The sequence below is a fragment of the Juglans regia genome, chromosome 1 (genome assembly GCF_001411555.2).
Source record: "Juglans regia cultivar Chandler chromosome 1, Walnut 2.0, whole genome shotgun sequence".
Taxonomy (NCBI): Eukaryota; Viridiplantae; Streptophyta; class Magnoliopsida; order Fagales; family Juglandaceae; genus Juglans; species Juglans regia.
Genome location: NC_049901.1, coordinates 121,224 through 144,913, shown reverse-complemented (window position 1 = coordinate 144,913; position 23,690 = coordinate 121,224). Strand labels below are relative to the sequence as shown.

At 35.8% G+C, this 23,690-nt stretch overlaps 1 protein-coding gene and 1 pseudogene across 1 annotated transcript; one reads left to right on the top strand and one right to left on the bottom strand.

Moving 5' to 3' along the window:
- Positions 1-6,816: 6,816 nt before the first annotated feature.
- LOC108985963 lies at positions 6,817-9,855 on the bottom strand (annotated as a pseudogene).
- Positions 9,856-10,993: 1,138 nt separating this feature from the next.
- Positions 10,994-22,887, top strand: LOC108985977 (structural maintenance of chromosomes protein 4). The gene is made up of 28 exons (XM_035694326.1): positions 10,994-11,245; positions 11,566-11,655; positions 11,872-11,973; positions 12,250-12,426; positions 12,513-12,643; positions 13,221-13,299; positions 13,409-13,566; positions 13,653-13,728; positions 13,968-14,096; positions 14,164-14,308; positions 15,369-15,499; positions 15,991-16,143; positions 16,231-16,420; positions 16,807-16,940; positions 17,523-17,681; positions 19,221-19,529; positions 19,619-19,795; positions 19,993-20,076; positions 20,152-20,361; positions 20,456-20,545; positions 20,633-20,754; positions 20,835-20,990; positions 21,078-21,185; positions 21,284-21,344; positions 21,832-21,966; positions 22,072-22,159; positions 22,258-22,330; positions 22,419-22,887. Exons 1-28 carry the CDS (start codon positions 11,096-11,098, stop codon positions 22,537-22,539), a joined length of 3,738 nt encoding a protein of 1,245 aa, XP_035550219.1. The 5' UTR covers positions 10,994-11,095; the 3' UTR covers positions 22,540-22,887.
- The last annotated feature ends 803 nt before the right edge of the window (positions 22,888-23,690 follow it).

Here is a 23,690-nt window from a genome sequence, read left to right as displayed (position 1 = left end):
GAAACAAATTAGACAGGGGGGTGGCAAACCGAGATTTGAACTGAAAATACGTCAATCGTAGATGGTTGTTATACATGTAATGTTAAATGGTATTGGATTTTATAATCCAATGAATTATCTATATAGATAGCTGTTAATTATCTTGCATCCTTGAATGAATTACAAATTGAAGTTGCTCTTCGTAAACGATGCAGTTTGAGATGGTAATTTGTTTACGCGAGTGGTATTCGTATTGTGTCAAATCATAGATATTCAATTATATAAGTTAACTTAAACTCGACGATAAATGAGTTAGACATTCAAACCCTAACATAGGGGTGGGCAGCGGGGCGGGGTCCCCTCATAGAGAGGGCATAGCGGGGCGGGGGGCGGGTCATCCCGCCCCACCCCCGCCTCCCGCTCCACATTAAAAAAAAAAAAATTATTTATATATATTAAATAAATATATTGTATATAGATATACACAATTTATAAAAGACTTAAAATTATATTCAAGTCATTGGATTGCTTTGGCCTCCTAGGCTAATCTTTATATAGGAGGCCAAGGCAATACAATAGTCATCCTTAAGCAATGTGGGACTTAGTAGTAAGTCCCACATTGCTTAAGGATGACTATTGTTTTGTCTTGGCCTCCTATATAAAGGTTGGTCTAGGAGGCCAAATCAATCCAAAATCTAACTCTAATGAGTTTAAATTTTTTTTATATTTATAAATTTTAATTTCTTATTTAAATTATATTATAATTTGGGTCTAAAAAAATATTTTTAGATCAAATTTTTTTTTTTAAATATAATATGTGTCTGGTCCCCCGCCCCGGTGCTGGGGGGCGGGGGAAAAACCCCCAACACCCGCATGGTGCGGGGCGGGGGGCGGGGAGGGGGTGCCCCCGCCCCGCACCATGCGGGTAGCACCCCTACCCTAACATGATCTGTTTAAATAATGAATCGTATTGTATCATCCGTTTTGATATATTTAATAATTAATTATAAATTGATCAACACGACACAACTCATTTTAACTCATTTCATATAAATGAATTGAATTAACTCGCATAAACCATATAACATGATTACATAATTTCATATAAAATTTAAAATTTATATTTATTATTAGCCACTATACCTACAAAAAAAATAATAAGACTACTTAGTAATAAAAAATATTAATATTTTTCATATGTTAACATATAAGAAAATCAATATTACAAACTTAACAATAACAAATATGAGCATGGGTCCAATATTACAAACTCGACAATAACAATATATGAGGATAGGCCCAGAATTACGGTCTCAACATAATCAGATAAACAAATTAAAAATAACAATATTACAATCCAACAATAATAAAATTGTAATTTAAAAAAAAAATTTAAATGGAGTATTGTGAGCTGATTTTAGGTTAAACAGTTGACCCGTTTATTAATCATGTCTTGACAGGTCAATCCGTTTTGATACGAACTCATTTATATCAAACTCAAACATGCTAATTTCATGTTGAGTTTATGTTGAGTTCACGAGCCGTAGACTCGTGTCATGTATGGTCATCCCTATATGCCGTATAATTGATACCCTGTGTTTGTATATAAGTGTCAAGTTGAATATGACATTTTTTATCAGTGAAAAACTGAACTTATACTCATTTTAATTATCATCTTTTTATCATTTTTTAATGGCATAAAATACTTAAAAGATAAGTAAATATGAATAATTAATAAAATAATGATGAATTACATCGATCATTAATTAAACGATGAATATTGTTTATCTTTATTATTAAAATATAGTCTAATTTGGAATTTGGGATTATAAAAAGTTGACGTGAAACGTTATCCTCAGATATGATATGTCCACAAAATATGTATTGAGCAGTACTACACATCCCGAAAAAATATCTCAAAGAATTGTTTCGAAAATCATATTTTACTTTTTTATTTTTCTTTTCATATATTTTATATATTTTTTTAATCATCATAAATATTTAAAAAAAATAAAATAATTTATAATATTATTAAAAAAATATTTTTTTAATTATTAAAAAAAATTCATTCGAGACACTTCTTAAATTTTAAATTCTAAGTATTTGTATGAATGAGCCATTCTCTTCCAAATAGTAATAACAACAATAATGAAAAGCATTTTGATAGGGCCACCGCTATGACCCAAAGTGACTACAAACATCGAGAAAGTTAACATCAACTTTATAAAAAATCAGGCTTTTGCTTTTACTAAAGTCATATGATCGATTTTCCAAAAGTTGATGTTTTGATAGAATCCCCTGTATATATGACTTATGAGGCTTATCTTAAGAGTGTTTTAGATTTAAAAATGAGTTGAAATGATTTGTAAATAATAAAATAAAAATTAAATTATTTATTATATTTTATATAAAAATTTTAAAAAGTTAAATTATTTATATTTTGAGTAAAAATTTAAAAAAATTATAATGATAAAATGAGATAAATTGAGGTGGATTGAGATAGATTATGAATACAAACGAGGACTTAAACTACAGCGATATAAACGCAACTAAACTTTGCACATCTTCAAACTATTAAACTAAACTTTGTGTTTCTTAAAATGATTTATTTTTGTTGGCCGAATACTTGAGAAAACAAATTCCGACTAAATTGATAATTGAAATGGTTAGGACATGATTAGACATTTTAGACTAAAAAAAAACTATCAATTTTAATCAAAATTGAGAATACAGTATTCGTTGATCTAAAAGTAGATACTAAAGTTGGATCTATATCAATTTTGCCTTTTCCAACAATGTTAACGTGGCAAATGAACTTTAGTCTGTTCGTGTGACCAGACCAGCAAATGAAAGCTACGTATGAAACGAATATCTTTTAGCTGGATATGTTCTTTTTCCATTTTTTTATGTTTGTTTTTATTTGTGGAAATCATTTAAATGATCAGTTTTGATTCAATTGCCTATCACTCCCAATTGTAAATATAGAATTTAATTTAGAGTTATACTATTCAATTGTTTCCGCTTAAGAGCATTGGCAATGATCTAGCCATTGCCAAAAAAACTTGAGCGTGGACCTACCATCAACAACCTAAGGGCGGGGACATCGACTTACCACTTGAAAATGAAGTTTCCGACCCTGCTTGATGAGTGGAAAAAATTCAAAGAAAACAGGTCCTAGCACGACAGTGTTACATGCAAGAATTGAAGCCCAGTGGTGGCGGAGTGCATATGGTCCACACCCCCGGCTGATGACCACGGACTCCTGCCCCCGCCTGAGCACACCCCAACAGATGGAGAGATACGAGATGAGCAGGTGCTTAGGAAGGTGGAGCCGAATGAATCTTTGGAGTTGATCTCTATGAACTCGAGCCGTATGGAAGCCACCGCCAAGATTGGTAGCGAGATGACACTCAAAATGAAGAGCGTCATGCAACAGCTCCTCACATAACACTTTGATGTCTTCACCTGAAGTCACAAGGACATGTCCATAATCGATCTAGAGATCATACAACACCACCTGAGTGTGGACCCAAAAGCTAAGGGAGTATGGTAGAAGCGCTCAAACTTTAGCACATAAAAGAATGTCACCATTGCTGCAGAAGTCGATCAGTTACTTATGGCGGGCTTCATACGGGAGGCCCATTAGATTGATTGTCCAATGTGTTGTTAGTGAAGAAGCAAAATGGCAAGTGAAGAATGTGCGTTGACTTCACCGATTTAAATGATGTTTGCCCGAAAGAAAGCTTCTCACTACCTCAGATCGACCTGATCGTCGACTCCACAACGGGTCATTGCATGTTCAACTTTATGAATGTCTACTTCAGGTACAACCAAATTTGCATGAACCCGGATGATGAGGAGAAGACTTCATTCATCACCGATTGGAGATACTCGGCCCACAAGCAAAACCCACCCACGAAACAACCTATGCCTAGGAAAACGGATGGTAGGGGCAGATGAGACTCATCGCCTTGACACTACCCTGATAACATCCTACACTTGGGAACCTGCATAGGCAGGTGGATGGAAAATATGAAGAACCCTTGATCTCCTGACAACATGCACGAAAGAGCTTAACAGGGAACGCCCGCAAGATAAAGTGAGTCAGGGAGTCACGTCGCATTAATGGAGCCACTATCCAAACTCCACGCTGCATTAATGACGCTATCCCAAAAGCCACTCCGCATTAAAATATTCTAACTAAACGAACAGTTGAAGGGACATGAGTTCCTCAAAGTTAGGTATGAGATGTCCCCACCCGAAAATCTAGTACCGACCCTAAGTACGAAGAAGTATCTTTGATTATTCTAAACTCACACAAAAACTATTAAGGAGATATACTGACTTTAGCATTGGAGACTCACCGGCCTCCACCAAGACCTCTCAATCTCCTTGTTTTCATAAGTGTGCAGGTGAAAGACTCAAGATCCGAGTTGTTGGAACCCGGCCTAAAGGTGTACAAAATATGACGTTAACAATAATATTATGTATTTTAATAATAATCTTTTTTAATAATATTTTTATATATTTTGCAAATACACTCTATATATTAATTAATAATTTAATTTTTACTTAAAATTATTGTTTCAAAACTATTTTTTATATCATCTTAATTATCCAACATAATATAACCTTGTTTACAAAATATATTTCCTGAAAAATCTGAACATAATATAATTTTGTTGATTATTTATGAATAAAATATGAGTTTGATGGGTGAATAGTGACTCTCAAATTTTGAAAATTCCTTTAGAGTTACTGTAGCTCAAAGTTTAAACTAAATAATTTTAGCTAGTTCAATGCTGGTCATTTATATAAAACTTAACTATATTTTAGATTTCTCTTGTATTTGACTAGTCCAATGCTAATACTCTAATAATAACTACCATACTATTTTTGTAATAAGTATGGATCATTTGATTCATTTTTCTATTATTAAGTTAATACTTCTTCAGAGTCATTTTAGATTTTTATAATATAATGGTAGCCGTATGGGTAAATAATTGACATGTTCATGAATATTTTGGCATAATTGTCAATACTTTTATGACTTGTAGTGGAGGAAAGATAGATATACAAAATATGCCTCATAATATTTATTAAGTGTTTAATTACATATTATTTTATGTATCTCTAAGAATTTAGGCATTAGAATTTAGACAAAAATCCGAACGAATAAAAATCAAAATAATTAAAATGCTTCATTTTTTTCCTAGGCAAATTTTGAGGATGACATTTTAGCCCAATCTAGGAAGATCCTAACCCCCAGCTAAAGGTTCCATGAGATCAAGATAGTTAGCAGTGTTCACCTGAACCGAACTGGTCCAAATGTTGACATTCCAACCCGAACTTGTTCACTTCTACAAGATGCTTCCGTTCTGCACTTCTGAAACCGTTTTTTCAAAGGAAATGGAATCCGAATGGAATCGGGTATTTTGACCATTTTTTTTTAATACTACCGTGGGTGGATTCGAATTTTGTTTCTTTTGCCCAGTAATTGAAGTTTGGTATGTATGGCTTCACCTTCGTCCTTCGCTTTCAGGATCTTCTTCCTCACCAACGTAACAAAGAATGTGAATTGCTGGGAAAATGGTAGAACCAAAGAACCTATGGTTGTGGCTCATGGTTTTTGTTTTCAATGCTTCTCTGGCCACCGCCATTAATTCTCGAGCGAGGGAAAACAAGAGCTAACAAGGAATTGAAAATCAGTTGTACCCAAAAAAATAAAAGTAATCAGAAATTTAGGGTCGGGTTGACTAGCTAAATGTACAGTCTTAAAGATAGTTGTGAATTGACTCGTCAGTGGATTGTAAGTAAATAAGACTACTCAACAAACTGCTTGGAATTGGTTTAGTTAAACTCGAGTTTGACTTGGTTCTTTTATTAAATAAGCTGTTATGAATACAAAATTATGATTGATTATTAAACGATACTATTTATATAAAACTCGACTATATTCTTATAACCTTAAATAATTCCATATATTTTCTATATTATTATCTATATATTTATAATGAAATTATTTTAGTATTTAAAAATTAGAGCAAATCATGTTCCTAATACTAAACATGTGATTTGAATCTTTATAAATTATTAGATGAAGGGGCGCCCACGTGGGGCTGACCCCTCCTGCAGTTGCTTGTAACACATGGCTTGTTACTGCCGTTTCATAATACAATTGAAGGCTGGCCTTTAAGGCTAGCCGTGCAGAGGAGGACTATATATAGTCCTCCTCAATTGTGTTTTTAGCATCATCTGAAATACAGAAAAGGCTATATCTTTTTGTTCTCTCTTGATAAAATACTTAGGCTGTGGATTTGTTAAGTGTTACTCTAGTTCCATACTACGTAGTACATTTTCGCCACTAAGAGGAAATGCTTAGAGTTTATCAATCTGAAAAAACTTGTGAAACAATTCTCTAAGTTGAGCTTGAGGTACTTTTCCGCTTTGTATTCTAACAAAAATATAATCACTTATCTACGTATATAAAAACTTTAGAAAGGTATTGGCAAAATAAAGTAATGTGTGATCAAACTTGAACTTGCTAGAATATTTAATGAGTTGTTCCTAAACATAAAATCAAACTCAATAAAACGTTTTAACTTAACTCATGTTTAAATAAAAATTAAACATGACCTATTAATATTTATTTGAATTTGACTCATTTGTGGCCCTACAGTCACAACTCACGAGACATTGGCAATTAGGAAGATTATGTTTGGATGTTGAGATAATTTTAAATAATTTATAAATAATAGTAATAAAATAATTAATTATATGAAAATAATAGGAAAATAGTCTTAGATGATACAGTGATACTTTACTTATCAACAACAACCTTAGTTACAAAAGCTTGGACAATCGTGACAATCCAACGGGCAAATTGCCCTTAAGGCTTAAACATTAACTACTTTTTATGAGCAAACTATTTTTTATTCATGACCTAATAATTACATGAACTCACACTCACATAGTAGCAGACTAGCAGTCCGTAAACTCAGTGAGTAGTACTATCTTCGATCTCTATGGGGCCATCCCTCGTGCCTTCTTCGCTGCTTTGAATAGTGCCAGAGTCCCGTGTCAGGCGAGTCAATTCACTAATTGTAGTCGTGGTTAACCCACTATTACTTCCCATTTCCGACGTGTGCTCATTATATACAACATAGTGATATGATAACAAGTTCGGATAGGTTAACCCATCGGCTGAATTGAGTTTGTCTATAGCGGCATCTTCATTCTCTTGTAGCTCCAATGCAAATCGGAGCTTTTCCATGACATCATCCATGGTGGGCCGTTGAATCCCCTGCTCACGCACACAACCTTCCGCAACCTCGACGTACACCTTGAAACTCTTTGGAGCTATCTTCCCCTTCAGATATGGATCGATGATCTGACCAATGCTCCCTCTCTCTATGCATTTTGTCACCCAATTAGCCAAATTCCATTGCTCCTCTTCCAATTTTTTATCCAATGCTTTTCGAGCACATAATACTTCCCAAAGCACCACCCCAAACGAATACACATCTGATTTTTCTGACAATTTCTGACGCCTTGCATAGTCCGGATCCAAATAGCCCCACGTACCTTTTACCATGGTACTAACCTCAGTGTTATCAACACTCATTTTGGACAAGCCAAAATCTGAAACCTTGGCCACCCAATCCTGGTCCAGTAGGATGTTGGTCGTCTTCACATCACGGTGGATAATTGGATGGTTTGCGCCTGTATGTAGGTAGTGCAAACCACGTGCCGCTCCTATGCAAATCTTCAACCTCTCTTTCCATGGGAGGTGATTGCTTTTGAGGTCGTAGAGGTGGTGGCGGAGGGTCCCGTTGGCCATGTAGTCATAGACGAGGATCATCTCGCCCTCTTCTTCACAGTATCCGATGAGGGAGACAAGGTGTACATGGCGAAGTCTGGAGAGCATTTCGATCTCTGTCCTGAACTCCCAGACGCCTTGTCGTGACTCTCGATTCAAGCGCTTGATGGCGACGGTCACGGTACCTTTGTCGATTAGACCCTTATATACATTGCCAAAGCCTCCGACTCCGACAATTAATTCTTCATGGAAGTTGCGGGTGGCTATTTTTATTTCGCCCAGTGAGAAGTGGCGGCAAAAATCATCGGAGGCTTACGAGGCTTTTGTCCCTGTTGACTTTCTTTTGCTAGGGTCGGGCCAGCACCTGCAGTACTTCGATAGTGGATAGCTGTATGAACCATAACTGTTGGTCTTCCTCGTTTTTGAGAGAACCATAAACCACATCAGAGTGAGCAGTATCAAGAAGCCCCCACAACTTCCAGTCACAATGATAATTGTGTTCTTTAACTTGGACTCATGGCGCGTACCTGTCGACAAGGGTTTGGCAAGGGTTGTTCTTATGTTGCTCAATTTTAACCCTTCCACACCATTTAAGATGACATCGTTGATTGAATTGGTAGCTTTTCCAAGGTGTAGAGCAATGAACATGGTACTTTTGGCCTCAAATCCCTTATTTTCAATCTTTACTACATAGTCTTGAAACACCGGCGTAGCCCTACCTTTGCTCCACATAATTACGTCAGCTGCTACCTCAGCTGTCTGATTATCTATATAGATAGTGAATGACCTTTCTCCGGGCTTCGTTATTAGGGACTCTAATTCACAGAAATGGAGCCTCACCAGATAATTGAATCCCGACGCAATAGGTAATCCCCAGGTCAAGTTAGAAAGCAAGTTTATGGCTTTGTTTGGACCCATTGATATCGCACTTCAATAGAGGTCATCAGGTGCAGTGTAATTTGGTATTGCTGAGTAATTGAGTTTCAAGAATGGTTCACGACTGATTACGGCTTCACCCAACCGATAATACACGTCAATATTGGACCATTCTCGAAACATGCCAGTGTCAGACGATGGTGGTATGGAGTTGCCACCTACATTCAATCTATAAACTGTCTCGAGTGGCATGTCGGTTGAAATGTATGCTCGTTCTCCGGTTTGGCCGATGTAAGGGATGCCAATTCCATATTCTTCTTGTCTAGAGTAGTAGAGGTAGTATGGCATGGAGACAATCTCAATTCCATTAATGAAAGCATAGAACTGCTCCTTAGCTGTACTTGGACATGGGATGAACGTTAAATTCAATTGTTTTTCATTTTCAAGTACCATGACGCAAAACTCTTTGCTAAGAGTCTTATGTTGGATAGTATCAAATGCATTAACAGTATCAGAAGCACGAAAGTCGGCAAATAAGGTGTATGAACCTGCTTTGATGGTGAAACAGTCATTATGCCCATCCAAACTCGAGTAGTCACGCGGGTAGAAGTACAACCGAACGAATTTTGGGCCTGGCGTGACTGGTAACACGTACGTGAATTGGAGATACGATTGACGGGCAGTCATGTAGGGGACAGAATCGACCGCGGGGTCATTTGATTTTGATTTATAGTTCGTAGAATTTTTACCATTTTCTTCTACGGGACTGAATTTGGAACCCACATCTCCAATCCACATTCGCCCATCCATATTCGTTGAGTTGCCAGAAGTGCCACAGTCTATGGCAATATTGTCAACGGCAATGTAACGAGGTGTAGGATTAGCGATCGAGATATGGCAAAGATTGAAGACTAAGAAGAAGACGCAGAAGGTAGGTGGGAGCACAGAGAGGACGTTCCTCATGGGTGCAAGAGATCACCGATTGTAACAACTAACAGGTTAATTGAGAGAGAGATCAGTGAGCTGGAAGCTGATCAGTACGTTTTTGTCCTGGGTTTAACGCAATGAATGACAAACCGGCAGGAATTTGAGCTGTGGGTTATGCGGATGGTTGTGAGCGCAGGCACAAGTGTGTGAAGAATTGAGAAGTCGGTTGTGGATACGTTGAAAAATAATGTATTTCCAAGAAAAATCCTAAGCTTAGTGGTAGACCGTCTCTGCAAACTCGCTTTTCCTATATTTATCATTTTCCTTTTTTTATTTTTATTTTTCTAAAAGAACAATATAAGCTTTAAAGTTTTACTATCTTCCTTTAATTCCTATAATTTAGCTTTCACAGCGGCCAATTATTCGGTCCAGTCCAATCCAGGGGACCACAATTTCCATAGGACCATAACATTCAAATTTTCAATCCAGGGATGGCAATCTGGACTGCCTGATTCATGCGCTGGATAAGTTTACATATAAATTTATAATATTTTTCCATAAAAAAAAAAAAAAACTTCCTAAAATCTCTTATCATTGTATATCAAATTTTTAAATTTGAGCATTATTCAATTTCTCAAAAATTAGCCTTTTTAAAAATAAATACTTGTTTGTAAGAATTCCTGAAAAAAAAGAGAAAGAAAATAGTATTTCAAATCTCGACAGACATGCCTGTTACTCAGTTTCTTTTCTTTAAAGTTTCTAATTTTAATTCAGTTTAATTTAATTTTAAGTTAAGTTTAACATTTAAATATTTAATTTTTAAATTATTAAATTCATTCAAATTTAAAATCTCTTTATAGATAAAATTTATAATTTTTTTAATCTCCTATAATTACATTTAAATTTATATAAATAAAGGGTCTGGATATTTTACAGGTTTGCAGTACAAGTTGCTTTTCTTTAAAAAGAAAAAAAAAAAAAAATCTGAAACCACCATGTACCTAATCAATATTGAAGATGGAGCCCCACGTGACCTCAAGGTCCAAAGTTACTTTTAAATAAGTTCGTACAATTTTATGAGAAGAATCTTATCTTTGAACGAACAACCACTGAAAAGACTAGTAATGGTAAACTTCATAAAACAAACTCTATCATTTGAATTTACTATTAGAACTTAACTCAACTGGTAAGTAGCCTAAATATATCGGCCCGGCTGGTTCGATTGCTGAAAGTTTCAAACCACTGAATGGGCTTGGGCTTATCCAGCAGTAAGGCCGTCTTGAATATCGGCGCCTGAAACTGGGCCCACTACTGCTTTGAAAATCCACAATACTTTCAACTTCCCGCCAAACCACCATCCCCCATATTTTTCCAATATACATCTAATTTTTTTTTTTTTTTTGGGATTAATTTGTAGCGTCTGAATTCCATTTCTCGTGGAACAGGAAACCAAAACTTGAGGAGGCAGAGCCAGCAGTAAGCTGACTCGGAAAAATGGGGATGGAAGCGCACGACGAGTTGATGACCGACGGATCGGACTCTGCCGAGAGAAGATCCCGAGCCCCGAGGCTGTTCATCAAAGAGATGGTCATGAGGAACTTTAAATCATACGCCGGCGAACAACGCGTGGGCCCTTTCCACAAGGTGAGTGTCCGTCTTACCTCTTCTTCTTCTTCTTCTGTTCTGAGGAAGTCTGATTTAAGTAGCATATTTTAGAATATTAGGGTTCAGTTTGGATGTTGAGAAAACAGTTGGGAATTTGAGGAAAGTTCGATATTGATATAATGCATTTTTTGATCTAGCTCCTATAAGTGGAGAGGAGTTATAGTAAATTCAACTGGTAAAATAATCGCGCATGAATCTGTTGTTTAATATACGTATGCGTGGTGACCCAGAGAAAAATGCACACTCTCTCGCTCTCTCTATAGGATTTCTAATTTTCGTTTCTTTGTTTGTGGAACCAGAGCTTTTCAGCAGTGGTTGGACCGAATGGAAGTGGTAAAAGCAACGTGATAGATGCAATGTTGTTTGTGTTCGGGAAGCGAGCTAAGCAGGTTTAATGGATTTACTTTCTTCACCTTCTTAATTTATGTATGAATAGTTTATAATTACTCGGGATAATTATTTGCTATTTATATAATGAGAAATTATGCGTCCTTTTGTTGCGTATGCAACGAAATACTTCTAGAGCTACGATAATACTTCATTCCAGTATTATTTTGTGGTTGGGTTTGCACTTTGTGTCAACATTTATTGGCTTAAATGCGCAGATGCGACTTAACAAAGTTTCAGAGCTCATTCACAATTCAACTAATCACCAAAATTTGGAGAATGCTGGTGTTTCTGTACATTTCCAGGAAATCGTTGATCTGGTACCTGAATTCAACTTTTTTTACATGGGTTATGTTGATATAAGTAATCTTTTTTTTTTTTTTTTTCCTTTTGTTTCGTTGCTGGAAAAAAAGGTAAGAAGAAAGGAAGTAAATTTGACTTAAACCATTTGGTTTTCTGTGTCTTGCGTGTGATCTTTGTTTTCTGTAGTTATTATAATAAATCCTTTTTTTTTTTTTTAATATTTTGGTACACAGATAATCAAGTGGAGAATTTTAGAGATTTCAGTTCCATAAACCTATTTTCAATTATTACAGGATGATGGATCATATGAAGCTGTTTCAGGGAGTGATTTTGTGATTAGCCGGGTTGCCTTTCGTGATAACTCCTCTAAGTATTATATCAATGACCGTCCAAGTAATTTTACTGAAGTTACCAAGAAACTGAAAGGGAAAGGAGTTGACCTTGACAACAACCGTTTTTTGATTCTCCAGGTTTGGTAGTTCTTATGCAGTGTGTTAAGTTTGAATAAGAAGCTCGTTTCTATGTGCTCTGGAATTTTCTTGTTGGGTGTTGCCAGGGTGAAGTTGAGCAGATTTCACTTATGAAGCCAAAATCTCAAGGACCTCATGATGAGGGTTTTCTTGAATATCTTGAGGACATAATTGGGACTAACAAGTATGTTGAAAAAATTGACGAATCATACAAGCAGTGAGTACATTGTCTACTTCTCAACTCAGTTGAACTTTTGCTTTCTTATTCCTGCTCTATACATTGGCTTCCTATTTTCCTAAATGTGATAACAAATTACTTGTATTAGTGCTAACTACAAGTACAAACTCTTGTTATTTATTTAAAAATTGTAAGTTACTTGAAAAAAAAGCCTTGAAATTGAAAGCCAGTAACGGAAGTACCATTTGCAACTGTATGGCTTATAGGGTACCCTTTCTGTTGGTCTCTAAAACATATTAATTCAAAGAGCCAACTCTGTGATCTCATGATACCCAGCGTTCTTCATGAGTTTGAGGTGTATCCTCTCAGATGGTGCTGTACTGCTGTCCTTATCAAACTGGATTTATTGTTTTTTCTTATTTATTTATTATGTTGAGATAAATTTTCCTTTCCCATCACTTACCAAATATTTCCTATCCTATACAGCTTTTATACATTCTGAGCAGTGTCAAATATGTCTCACCTTTTCTGCTTCATTTTGGTTCAAATGAGTTTAACATTCCTGGTTGTACTTTGTATATTTCTGATACTTGTTAATGCTCCATTGGTCTCATAGGCTAGAATCACTAGATGAGAGCAGGTCTGGGGTGGTGCAAATGGTTAAGTTGGCAGAGAAAGAAAGAGATGGCTTAGAGGTAAGTAGACAGTATTGAACATCAATCATCTTATGTTTGACTCATCAATTAAATTTTTGTTTACCAATAAAAAAATTTGATTAATCTGTTCTCATATTTTATGTGACAGGACGTGAAGAATGAAGCAGAAGCATACATGCTGAAAGAGTTGTCACTTTTGAAATGGCAAGAGAAAGCCACTAAATTGGCCCATGAAGATACTGATATAAATATGGTTGAATTACAAGAAAATGTTTCCAGTTTAGAAGAAAATCTGAAGACTGAAAGGTATATGCTTCTACATCTAGGGATTTTACTATATTTGGTTGAAACAAAAAAATGGACCTGATGAAAACTTTGACATCTCAAATTAGGGAGAAGATACGAGAAAGTAACAAAATGTTGAAGGAGCTTGAAACTGTGCACAACAAGTACATGAAGAGACAAGAGGTCAGCAGAGTATTTATATATATATATATATTTTATTTTCATAAACTAATGCCTTGCAGAACCTATTCAAATTATCGTTATATGATTGCCTTAATGTGAGGAAAATATAGTAGTATATATTTTCAGGTAATGTGCCTGCCGCTCTTTGAAATGACATGTCTACATTGAGTGTAATCGCATGAATTCAATTTGTTTTTACTTGAATAACTTCAAATGTAGCTTATGTTTTGAATTATTAGGAACTTGATAATCAACTCAGAAGTTGTAAGGAAGAGTTTAAGGAGTTTGAACGCCAGGATGTCAAATATCGGGAAGATTTGAAGCACATGAAGCAAAAGATCAAGAAACTTGAGGATAAACTGGAAAAGGTGAGGAAAAAATTGTTTAGGTGAACTGAGCACACACATGTTGTTACCTTTTGACTTCCCATTTCAGGATTCATCAAAGGCTGTTGACTTAGAAAAGGAGTGTGAAGACTCGACAAATCTGATCCCTATATTTGAGGAAAATATTCCAAAACTGCAAAAGCTCTTGCTGGATGAGGAGAAAGTCTTAGAGGAAATTAAAGAGAATTCTAAAGGTAATTTTCTCTTTTTCAATCATGTAAGATTCATTACACTTTTTGCAATTTATTGGAATTTTCACACAGGTTTTTCAAGTCAAAGTTTTTTTCCCTCTCTAAATGCCATCCCTTATAGGTCAAATAAAACTTTGGCTATTTGATTATTAACTATGAGTTCATCTGTCAAATTGTCTACATTAAAAAGCAAGACGAAATTACATAACATTTAGTTATGATATTTCGAGTTTGCATGGTGACATATATGATTCATATGGCTTAAATTACTATGCAAGGTACACCTGTTTTTTAAAATTTCTTTATTGATACTCTACTTGCATTTGGAAATTAGATTTGCTTTACAATTTTATAGGGATCTCAGTATCATTTTTAGGTGGTAGTAGGAATTGGATTTTTGGATTTATCTTTTTCTCATGCCTCACTGTATGAAATGGTTTTTCCCTCGAAATCATCGACACTTTTCAAGTTAGTGTTAGTTTGTATTGGCTTTTTTCTCCTAAAATTAGTTGATGATCTGTGCTAAATTCGTCCTGGGTGTACACAATTATTAGGCCTTTGGTTTTGTTTAATGCATAGCTTCTTTAAGAAATGAAGAACCTCAAAGCAAAATATTCCTCCTCCCTTAATGTTTTCTTCTGGGGGAGAGGGGGGGTGGGGGTAAGTAGCTTTTGAGCCCCAATTGCTCACTGTTCTGATTCTGCTAATACATTTCTTGTACATAATAATGCCTCCCTTCAGTTCCCCATCCATTCTTCTTAAGATTTATGTAGGAAGTGATCCTACTTTGACAACTATCTATTCTAACAACACAATTTGACAATCAAAAGAAGAAAGAAAAACCATTTTCTCAAACAGCATATACAGGAACTATTTCCATTTCCTCCCCAACGAGATAGGAGCATAGAACCAGGTAAAGAACCAAGAAATTTCTTGTGTAATTCCTTTTTTCTTTTATTTCAGTATACTAGGTATTTGGGGAATGGGGTGCTATTTGTTGAAGAGTTAATCCCCTTTTCGTGTTATATGGAATGTTACTTACCTGTCATTGGTTGGTAAGCAGTTGAAACCGAGAGATATCGTGCTAAGCTCGCAAAAGTTCGTGCTGAATTAGATCCTTGGGAAAAGCAACTGATTGAACATAAAGGAAAACTTGAAGTTGCATGTACAGAAAGCAAGCTGTTGAGTGATAAGGTGAAGTTGGTGCTTTGATATTGTCTTGCCAATTAGCTTTCACATAAGCACTAGCTATTTCCAAGTGTCCCTTATTTTCCTTTTCTCAAAATAGTGGAAAAAATTGCACTAAGCATCTTCATTTTTGTGATATTTGAAAGATGAGTTTCTTTGAATGTCTTAAGTTTAACGTGATGGTTATTATGGCTTGACTCCTAGAAGACTTGCATCGTTTTCAATTGACTGTTGGAGGCCATCCGGTCTATAAACATAGATATATCAAACAAAAATCCAGAGTTCTGCCAAGGGCCTACCATAGATTATCTTTTATTTTTGGAAGCAAAGTTCCTTGTCTTCTTTAGTTTATCTGTTATTATGAGCAAGTTGTTGCAAATAACAAACTGTGGACTCCCCCCAGTCCCCCCAAAACAAAAAAGGACCACTGATGTTTGATATTTGTACTGTTGAGATTGTCATTTAGTTGGCTGAAAAGCGATGGTTGAATGTTTCAGCATGAAGCTGGTCGTTTAGCATTTGAAGATGCTCAAAAGCAGATGGACAATATAGTGGGGAAAAAAGAAGCAAAAACTGCAAGCATTGCAAATATTCAATCAGATATAGGAAAGAACCAGCTTGAGGCATTGGAAGCTCGTAAACTGGAACAAGTTTGTGTTTTCATGATGACCGTGTAAATTCAAGTTCTCTTGTTTTACATGTAGGGGAAATTATGAGAGCACTTGAACCTCTTGCAGGAATGCATCAAAGAACAAGATGCACTGATTCCTATTGAACAAACTGCAAGACAGAAGGTTGCAGAACTAAAGTCTATCCTTGACTCTGAGAAGAGTCAGGGATCAGTTCTGAAAGCAATCCTGCAGGCTAAGGAGTCCAATCAAATTGGGGGAATATATGGTCGAATGGGTGATCTTGGTGCTATTGATGGTATGTCTTTTGCTTGTGATTAAATATATTATCTCTATTTCTTCTTTCCATCTTTTCTAGCTTCAGTCAATAACCTTCTTAAGTCTTTGAACTTGAGTGAAAATTGCAATCAATCAATACCTAGTGAAAATTATTTTTGGGTTTGCGTTACCTAACATTTCTTTTTCTACATGTACAAACAAGTATGATTTGCATTTGTTGTTTTGTGAACGCTTTATTTGGTCTTATTACTTCACAGCCCTTTTCTTTACAATTCTTGGTGTAGAATGTTTAATGCATCACAAGCTCAACATTTTCTTCAGCCAATATTGCAGTGATGTCATACTCCATATGTATTTATCAGTTTATTTCCCGGTGTTCACTTCCTTGTGATTGTTTAATTGCAGCAAAATATGATGTTGCCATATCAACAGCATGTTCAGGACTTGACTATATTGTAGTGGAAACAACCAGTGCTGCACAAGCTTGTGTTGAGCTACTTCGGAGGGAGAATCTTGGCATTGCAACTTTCATGATATTGGTATCACTTAAATATTATATGATTTGCAAGAACTTATACTGCCCAAACACCTACTTTAATGTTTCAAGTACTCGATATGCCTTGTTTACTGTGAGGTTGAGTTCTAGACTGGTTCAGTTGGGTCCTTGAAAACTTCAAAAATTGTCAGACTGTGATGATAGAAATCTTTGAATCTTTTGGACTGAAACGCAGATGAATCTGTATGCATTAGTTTGATATCTCCAGTTTTTATACCACTTTAGTTTGAAATTATTGTAACAATAGAAAATATGGGGACGTCAAAGCTAATACTTACCTATTGTTGCAAGAGTTTATTCTTAACATTCTGGAGATGTGTAGCTAAAAGTTCACAGCGGTCAAAGTGGTTTTGAAATTTTAACAATAAAACCTTCTAGGAATTTAAAGCCGATCAATTTATTAAAGGATGGTTCAGGTTTGGTGGCCACTTGGTTGTTAATTGTAGGCAGTATATTCTTTTATCTTTTCCTTCATATACAATATACCCATATATTTGAATAATACCATTTGAAGACTCATAAAACTACGACTATTTATTTAATTTTTTAAAACTTCATCTTCCAGGAGAAGCAAGTTGCTCTTTCACCCAAGTTGAAGGAGAAAATAAGCACTCCGGAGGGAGTTCCACGCCTTTTCGATTTAATTAAAGTTCAGGATGAAAGAATGAAGCTTGCCTTCTTTGCGGCATTGGGAAACACTGTCATAGCTAAGGATCTTGACCAGGTAGTTCTCATTTTCATTTAAATCTGAGGATTATTCTCCTGATTTTTAACTGTAAAAGAATACATTGTTATACGTGCACAACTTCTATCCAAAAGCTTCTTGGTGTTTCAATGTTTTAGCATTTGTGGTGATTTGGTGGCTTGCTCAAATCTTGGTTTATCTGTTTTAGTTGCCATGAAGTGGCTACAGTTGTCAGCTTGTAACATTTCACTATCTTTTTGCCAGTGTATGGTATGAATAAAATACATTGCACAATCTGCCGTGAAGTTGCTACAGTTGTGGGGTTTAATTATTACAGATTGGTGTTGTATGTGTCGAAATAGTGGTGAATCAGTGGACCATCTACTCTTACATTGTGAGTTTGCAAGAGAAGTTTGGAATTATTTCTTTTGTAGAATGGGTATTGCATGGGTAATGCCGGGAAGAGTGGTGGAACTACTAGCAAGTTGGAGAGGGATTACTGGGACACCACAGATAGCAGCAATGTGGAAGATGGCTCCTTTATGTATTCTTTGGTGCATTTGGTGTGAAAGAAATGATAGACTTTTTGAGGATCATGAACGTTCCTCAGAAGAATTTAGGATTTTTATGTGGAAGACTCTTTTTATGTGGGCCATTGCTTTAGACTTGCATGGTCTCAGCTTCCATGATTTTCTTGTAACTGTTTTAGTTCCTAACTAGGTGTATTCACATGTATACCTCCAGTGTACCGGGGATATGCCTACTATTTGATAAATAAAATACCTTATTACTTATCAAAAAAAAAAGTTGTGGCTTGCTCAAATTTTAGTCTGTTTGGATTAGTTTCCATGAAGTAGCTACAGTTGTCAGCTTGTAACTTTCAATATCTTTTTGCCAGTGTATTGGTATAGAATATTTTGCACAATCTACCTGTGGTAGATTTACAGGTAGATTCAATAACTGGAATCCAATATAAAACAGCAGAGATTTCTGGCTGTTTTAGTGCTGATATACTCTTAAATGAAATATGATACCAAAAATGCAAACGTACTCTGAGAGATGAGGAATGAATTTTTAGGGCAGTAAAGCATCTAGGGCATCTAGGGAGGTTTGGATTGTTAATTTAGATGACTTGAAATAAGATGAAATTTGAAAGTTGAATAAAATATTGTTAGAATATTATTTTTGTTTTGGGATTTGAAAAAGTTGAATTGCTTACTGTATTTGGAAATTTGGGAAAATTGTAATGATTAGATGAGATGAGATGAGGAGCTTTTTTGTATCCAAACCTCCCCTTTTGTCATATCTTCAGGAACTTAAATCTAATTATGAAAAAAATACCTTCAGGAACTTAAATCTGTTTGAAGCATTAGGGGTTAACATAAATTCCTCATTTTGGGGGGTTGTTCCTATATCAGAGAGTATAATAGCCAATTTTAGACACTGAGTGGACCCTAGGATTTTGTATGGTAGATTGGAGAATTCCCATTATGGTTCAATTCATTTCAGCATTTATTTAGACAGCTTTACCAATGAAAAAGGCATTTATTTAGATAGCTTCTGTTTTCCAATTTTCAGGCAACACGTATTGCATACAATGGAAACAAAGAATTTCGACGCGTGGTAACACTTGATGGTGCACTTTTTGAAAAATCTGGTACAATGAGTGGTGGGGGAAGTAAGCCTCGTGGTGGTAAAATGGGGACATCTATTCGAGCTGCAAGTGTGTCGGGAGAAGCTGTTGCAAATGCTGAGAAGGAACTGTCTACAATGGTTGAAAAGTTAAATAGCATCCGGAAAAGAATTGCCGAGGCTGTGCGATGTTACCAGACATCAGAAAAAGAAGTTGCATTCTTGGAGATGGAATTAGCTAAAACCCAGAAAGAGGTATTGCTCAGACAGGGACTTTGCAAGGGACCTTTTAATAGATATATTTGGGGGAATATGATGCATTTTGAAGTTTTGTTTGTCAACAGATTGACAGTTTGAATTCACAACATCGTTATCTTGAAAAACAACTTTGTTCCCTGGAGGCTGCATCACAACCTGGGAAGGATGAGCTTGATAGGTTGAAGGAGCTCAAGGAATTAATTTCTAATGAAGAAAAGGAGATCGATAAACTCATCAAAGGGTCTAAAGAGCTGAAGGAGAAGGCCCGTAATGAACTTTATTTTGTTTTGTTGTTCTTCAGCATAATTATTACTAAAATTTAGGCCGGTTGCATTCCCTGTTCGTGGTTGATGTTCTGGCTTCCCTGCTATGTTGCCTTTTTGCTTATTATTTATTTGTGAAGGACATTACATTATGATATCTCAGTTGGTTGACTTGTGCTTAATTTTCTCGGCTATAGGCTTTGGAGCTTCAGAATTCTATCGAAAATGCTGGTGGTGAAAGGTTGAAAGCACAGAAGTTAAAGGTCAATAGGATTCAAGCTGTAAGTATGTGAAACACTATGAAACATCCGTTACTACAATTGAGTGAGTGCTAATTGATGCTACCAAACTGTTAGGATATTGACAAAAATAGCACAGAGATCAACCGCCACAGAGTTCAGATAGAAACTGGTCAAAAATTGATGAAAAAATTAACAAAAGGTATTGAGGACTCAAAGAAGGAGAAAGAGAGACTTGTTGAGGAGAAGGAGAAATTGAGAAGTGTCTTCAAAGAAATAGAGCAGAAAGCATTCACTGTTCAAGAGAATTATAAAAAAACACAGGAGGTTTTTTATTTTCATTTTTTATTTTTATTAGAAATTATTGTAAAACAAAATTTTCTCTTACTGTTAAGTGACTTTTTATTGTCCTCTGGTACAGCTGATTGATCAACATAAAGATGCGTTAGATAAAGCAAAATGTGATTACGACAAAGTGAAAAAGACCGTCGATGAATTACGTGCATCTGAGGTACTGTGCTAATTCATGCATCTTTATGTTTCCTCTTGTTTGTGTCATGTTCTGTAACATTTGTATGATTACTCCGTGATGGCACAGGTTGATGCCGACTACAAGTTACAAGACTTGAAGAAAGCATACAAGGAGTTGGAATTGAAGGGGAAGAGTTACATGAAAAGGCTTGATGATTTGCGAACTACCCTTGCAAAGCATCTGGAACAGTAGGTCTTTTCTGGATAACTTTTTGGAAATGGGGTTTCTATGATTTTGAAGGATGCTTAACATCAGACACTTGTTGCAGAATTCGGAAAGATTTAGTGGACCCTGAAAAGCTTCAGGTGACTTTGACAGATGTAAGTCTCAGTGAGGCTTGTGACCTAAAGAGTGCCCTTGAAATGGTAGCATTGCTGGAAGCCCAACTGAAGGAGATGAATCCAAATCTTGATTCAATCTCAGAGTATGACTTTTCTGTTATTCTTTATATCCATTTTAAAGTTGAGTTTACCTCTTCAGCACAACACTGATAACATCATATAACTGTTAGATTTCGGAGAAAGGTTTCGTTATATAATGACCGAGTTGAGGAACTAAACAAGGTCACTCAACAGCGTGATAACATAAAGAAGCAGTATGATGAATGGAGGAAGAAGAGGCATGCTTATTCTTCTTTACTTTGATTTCTGATTTGTGGTCTTAAAAATCCACTTCAGTTTTTTGGTTTTTTACTGAACAGAATTCAGTATCCTACAGATTGGATGAGTTCATGGCAGGATTCAATGCAATATCTTTGAAGCTAAAGGAGATGTATCAGGTTTGTGAATGGATCCCTCTTGCACAAATTTTAATTGGATTATAAGCTCTGCTATCTTATTTTTTGAACACATCTTGAATGCGCGTTAAACAGTTTGAAGTGGAAGTGTTATGGCTGGAGCCATTTTTATTCTGGTGCTGGATATTTTCACTTTTGATTACCATTCTTTTCTTTTGATAAAGATCTAACAAAGTAGAGTTTTTGTTGGTGGGATGGACTCTTTACGAATTGATTAGGAGGGGTGAGATATTATCTCTACAGTTATCTCTAGGTTTGGGTTCAGCATAATTTGTCCAAGCCATATCAACACAATTCCTATTTAAAAAATCTTACATCTTTGATGCAGCTCCTCCGTTTGCAATCAGTTGGGGCGTTTCATTTTGATGCTACTTGTGTCATCCTTATTTTGTTTTTTGTTTTTTTTGTTTTCTTGTGCTGTATGCATCTGGTAATTAGTGATAGTACCATGGTTTTCATAAACTTGCAGATGATCACACTTGGAGGCGATGCAGAACTTGAGCTAGTGGACTCTTTGGATCCTTTCTCTGAAGGTGTTGTTTTCAGTGTTAGACCACCAAAGAAGAGCTGGAAGAATATCGCAAATTTATCGGGTGGTGAAAAGGTTATATTGCAATATCATTTCACTTTTTCCCTTTTTTCGGTCTCTGATTTCCTTGGACAAGAATTCCTGAAAGTAATATAGTTTTGTTATTTTTACGTCTTTCAGACACTCAGCTCACTGGCCCTTGTTTTTGCACTTCATCACTACAAGCCAACTCCGCTTTATGTGATGGATGAAATTGATGCTGCTCTGGGTAATTTTCCTGTATCATCTTTCATATATTTTTTTTTAATCAACATCTTTCCTTTTACCCGTATGTTCTCCATTCGCTCAAGTTCCTTCCATGTGCAGACTTCAAAAATGTTTCTATTGTTGGGCATTATGTGAAGGACAGGACAAAGGATGCTCAGTTTATAATCATAAGGTAGGTTCGATAGCCTCTGGCGTTTATTGCTAGTTACTCACATAGTTTCTAACAGTGTACATTGTGTTATCTTTTATGGTATCTGCAGCCTGAGAAACAACATGTTTGAATTGGCCGATCGACTCGTAGGTATCTACAAGACTGATAATTGCACCAAGAGCATTACAATTAACCCAGGGAGTTTTGTAGTATGTGAAAAAGCTGCCTGACGATGAGTTTGGTTTTACTGGCATTCCTTGATTAGCGGTCCCCATGTCAGGATCTCATCTATTTATTCGATTCTATTCTAACCAGCTTACAGATATCAACTGCATATTTAATTTTTGATATGTATTATGTATAGCAGCTTTTCCTTTTAGGCACAATTAGTGTATGAAGCTGACACGAATCGACGCTAAATAACAAAGTCCTGAACATTGTCCAAACAAAAATAGGTTTGCTGCCAGTAGTGCGCCTATAACATCTTTGGTGGTGCCCTTCCCTTCTAAAGCTTGAGATCGAGAGACATGAATATGTAAGTTGCTGGAGTTCCATAAATCTCAAGGCCGTTTTACTTCTCAGTTCTTCATTTGATTAAATCTCAAGGATTTTTTTTCTTCTGCAAAAAATAAAAGAACCTTCGATCCATGCCCATTATCTAATTAATTGCGCAATGGAATTGTGCTATAACTCTCAAAACTGTTTTTTAGCACTAGCCAAAACTCAAAACACTAGAAAATATCTAGCAAAACTGGCCGTCCTCTGTTCCTGGGCTTGTTATCGTTAGTTCCCTGTCAACATTGTCGAATACTGTCCTGACAAAGCACCTCACTCTTTGGCATCTTTTCCTAAAGTAACAATGTATATACACTTTGTCCTCTTGTACATAACTCAGATTCCTATCCATCGCTATCAACTCAACACACGAACTTATCGAAATTGTACTAAAACTCTGTATTTGGGACATCCATCAATTTATCTTTTTCTAAGATGATGAATTTGGGGGCATATTAGTTATTAGAAAATCTATTTACACGTCCGTATTTTTACTTTTGTATATTATTAACATGGCACTATAAGAAAAATTTTAAAAATAAAATCTCTCTTAAATTAAATCTTAATTACCTGGATGATGATGGCTGGAGGATATACATTAATAAAAACTGTTGCATACCCGTGACTCCTGGGTCGGAAGTGGACTCTCGATCGATGTTGGCAAAATTTTTTAAACGAGAGCTTCAGTCACATGATGTTAGCAATCTTAAAATAAGACCAGTTTGTGTATATGTGTGTTTATATGCATAAAATAATCAATAAGCTGTCGTTTTGCTCATGATTGTTTTCTTGGAATGATATTGGTAAGATTCTCACAGCAGACTAG

Excerpts from the sequence above, each read along its gene's own strand:
- LOC108985977 (XM_035694326.1), top strand. The coding sequence starts at position 11,096 with ATGGGGATGGAAGCGCACGACGAGTTGATGACCGACGGATCGGACTCT. Across the intron at positions 21,967-22,071 it reads ATTTATCGGGTGGTGAAAAG|ACACTCAGCTCACTGGCCCT; the intron begins GTTATATTGCAA and ends TACGTCTTTCAG. Across the intron at positions 22,331-22,418 it reads GCTCAGTTTATAATCATAAG|CCTGAGAAACAACATGTTTG; the intron begins GTAGGTTCGATA and ends TGGTATCTGCAG.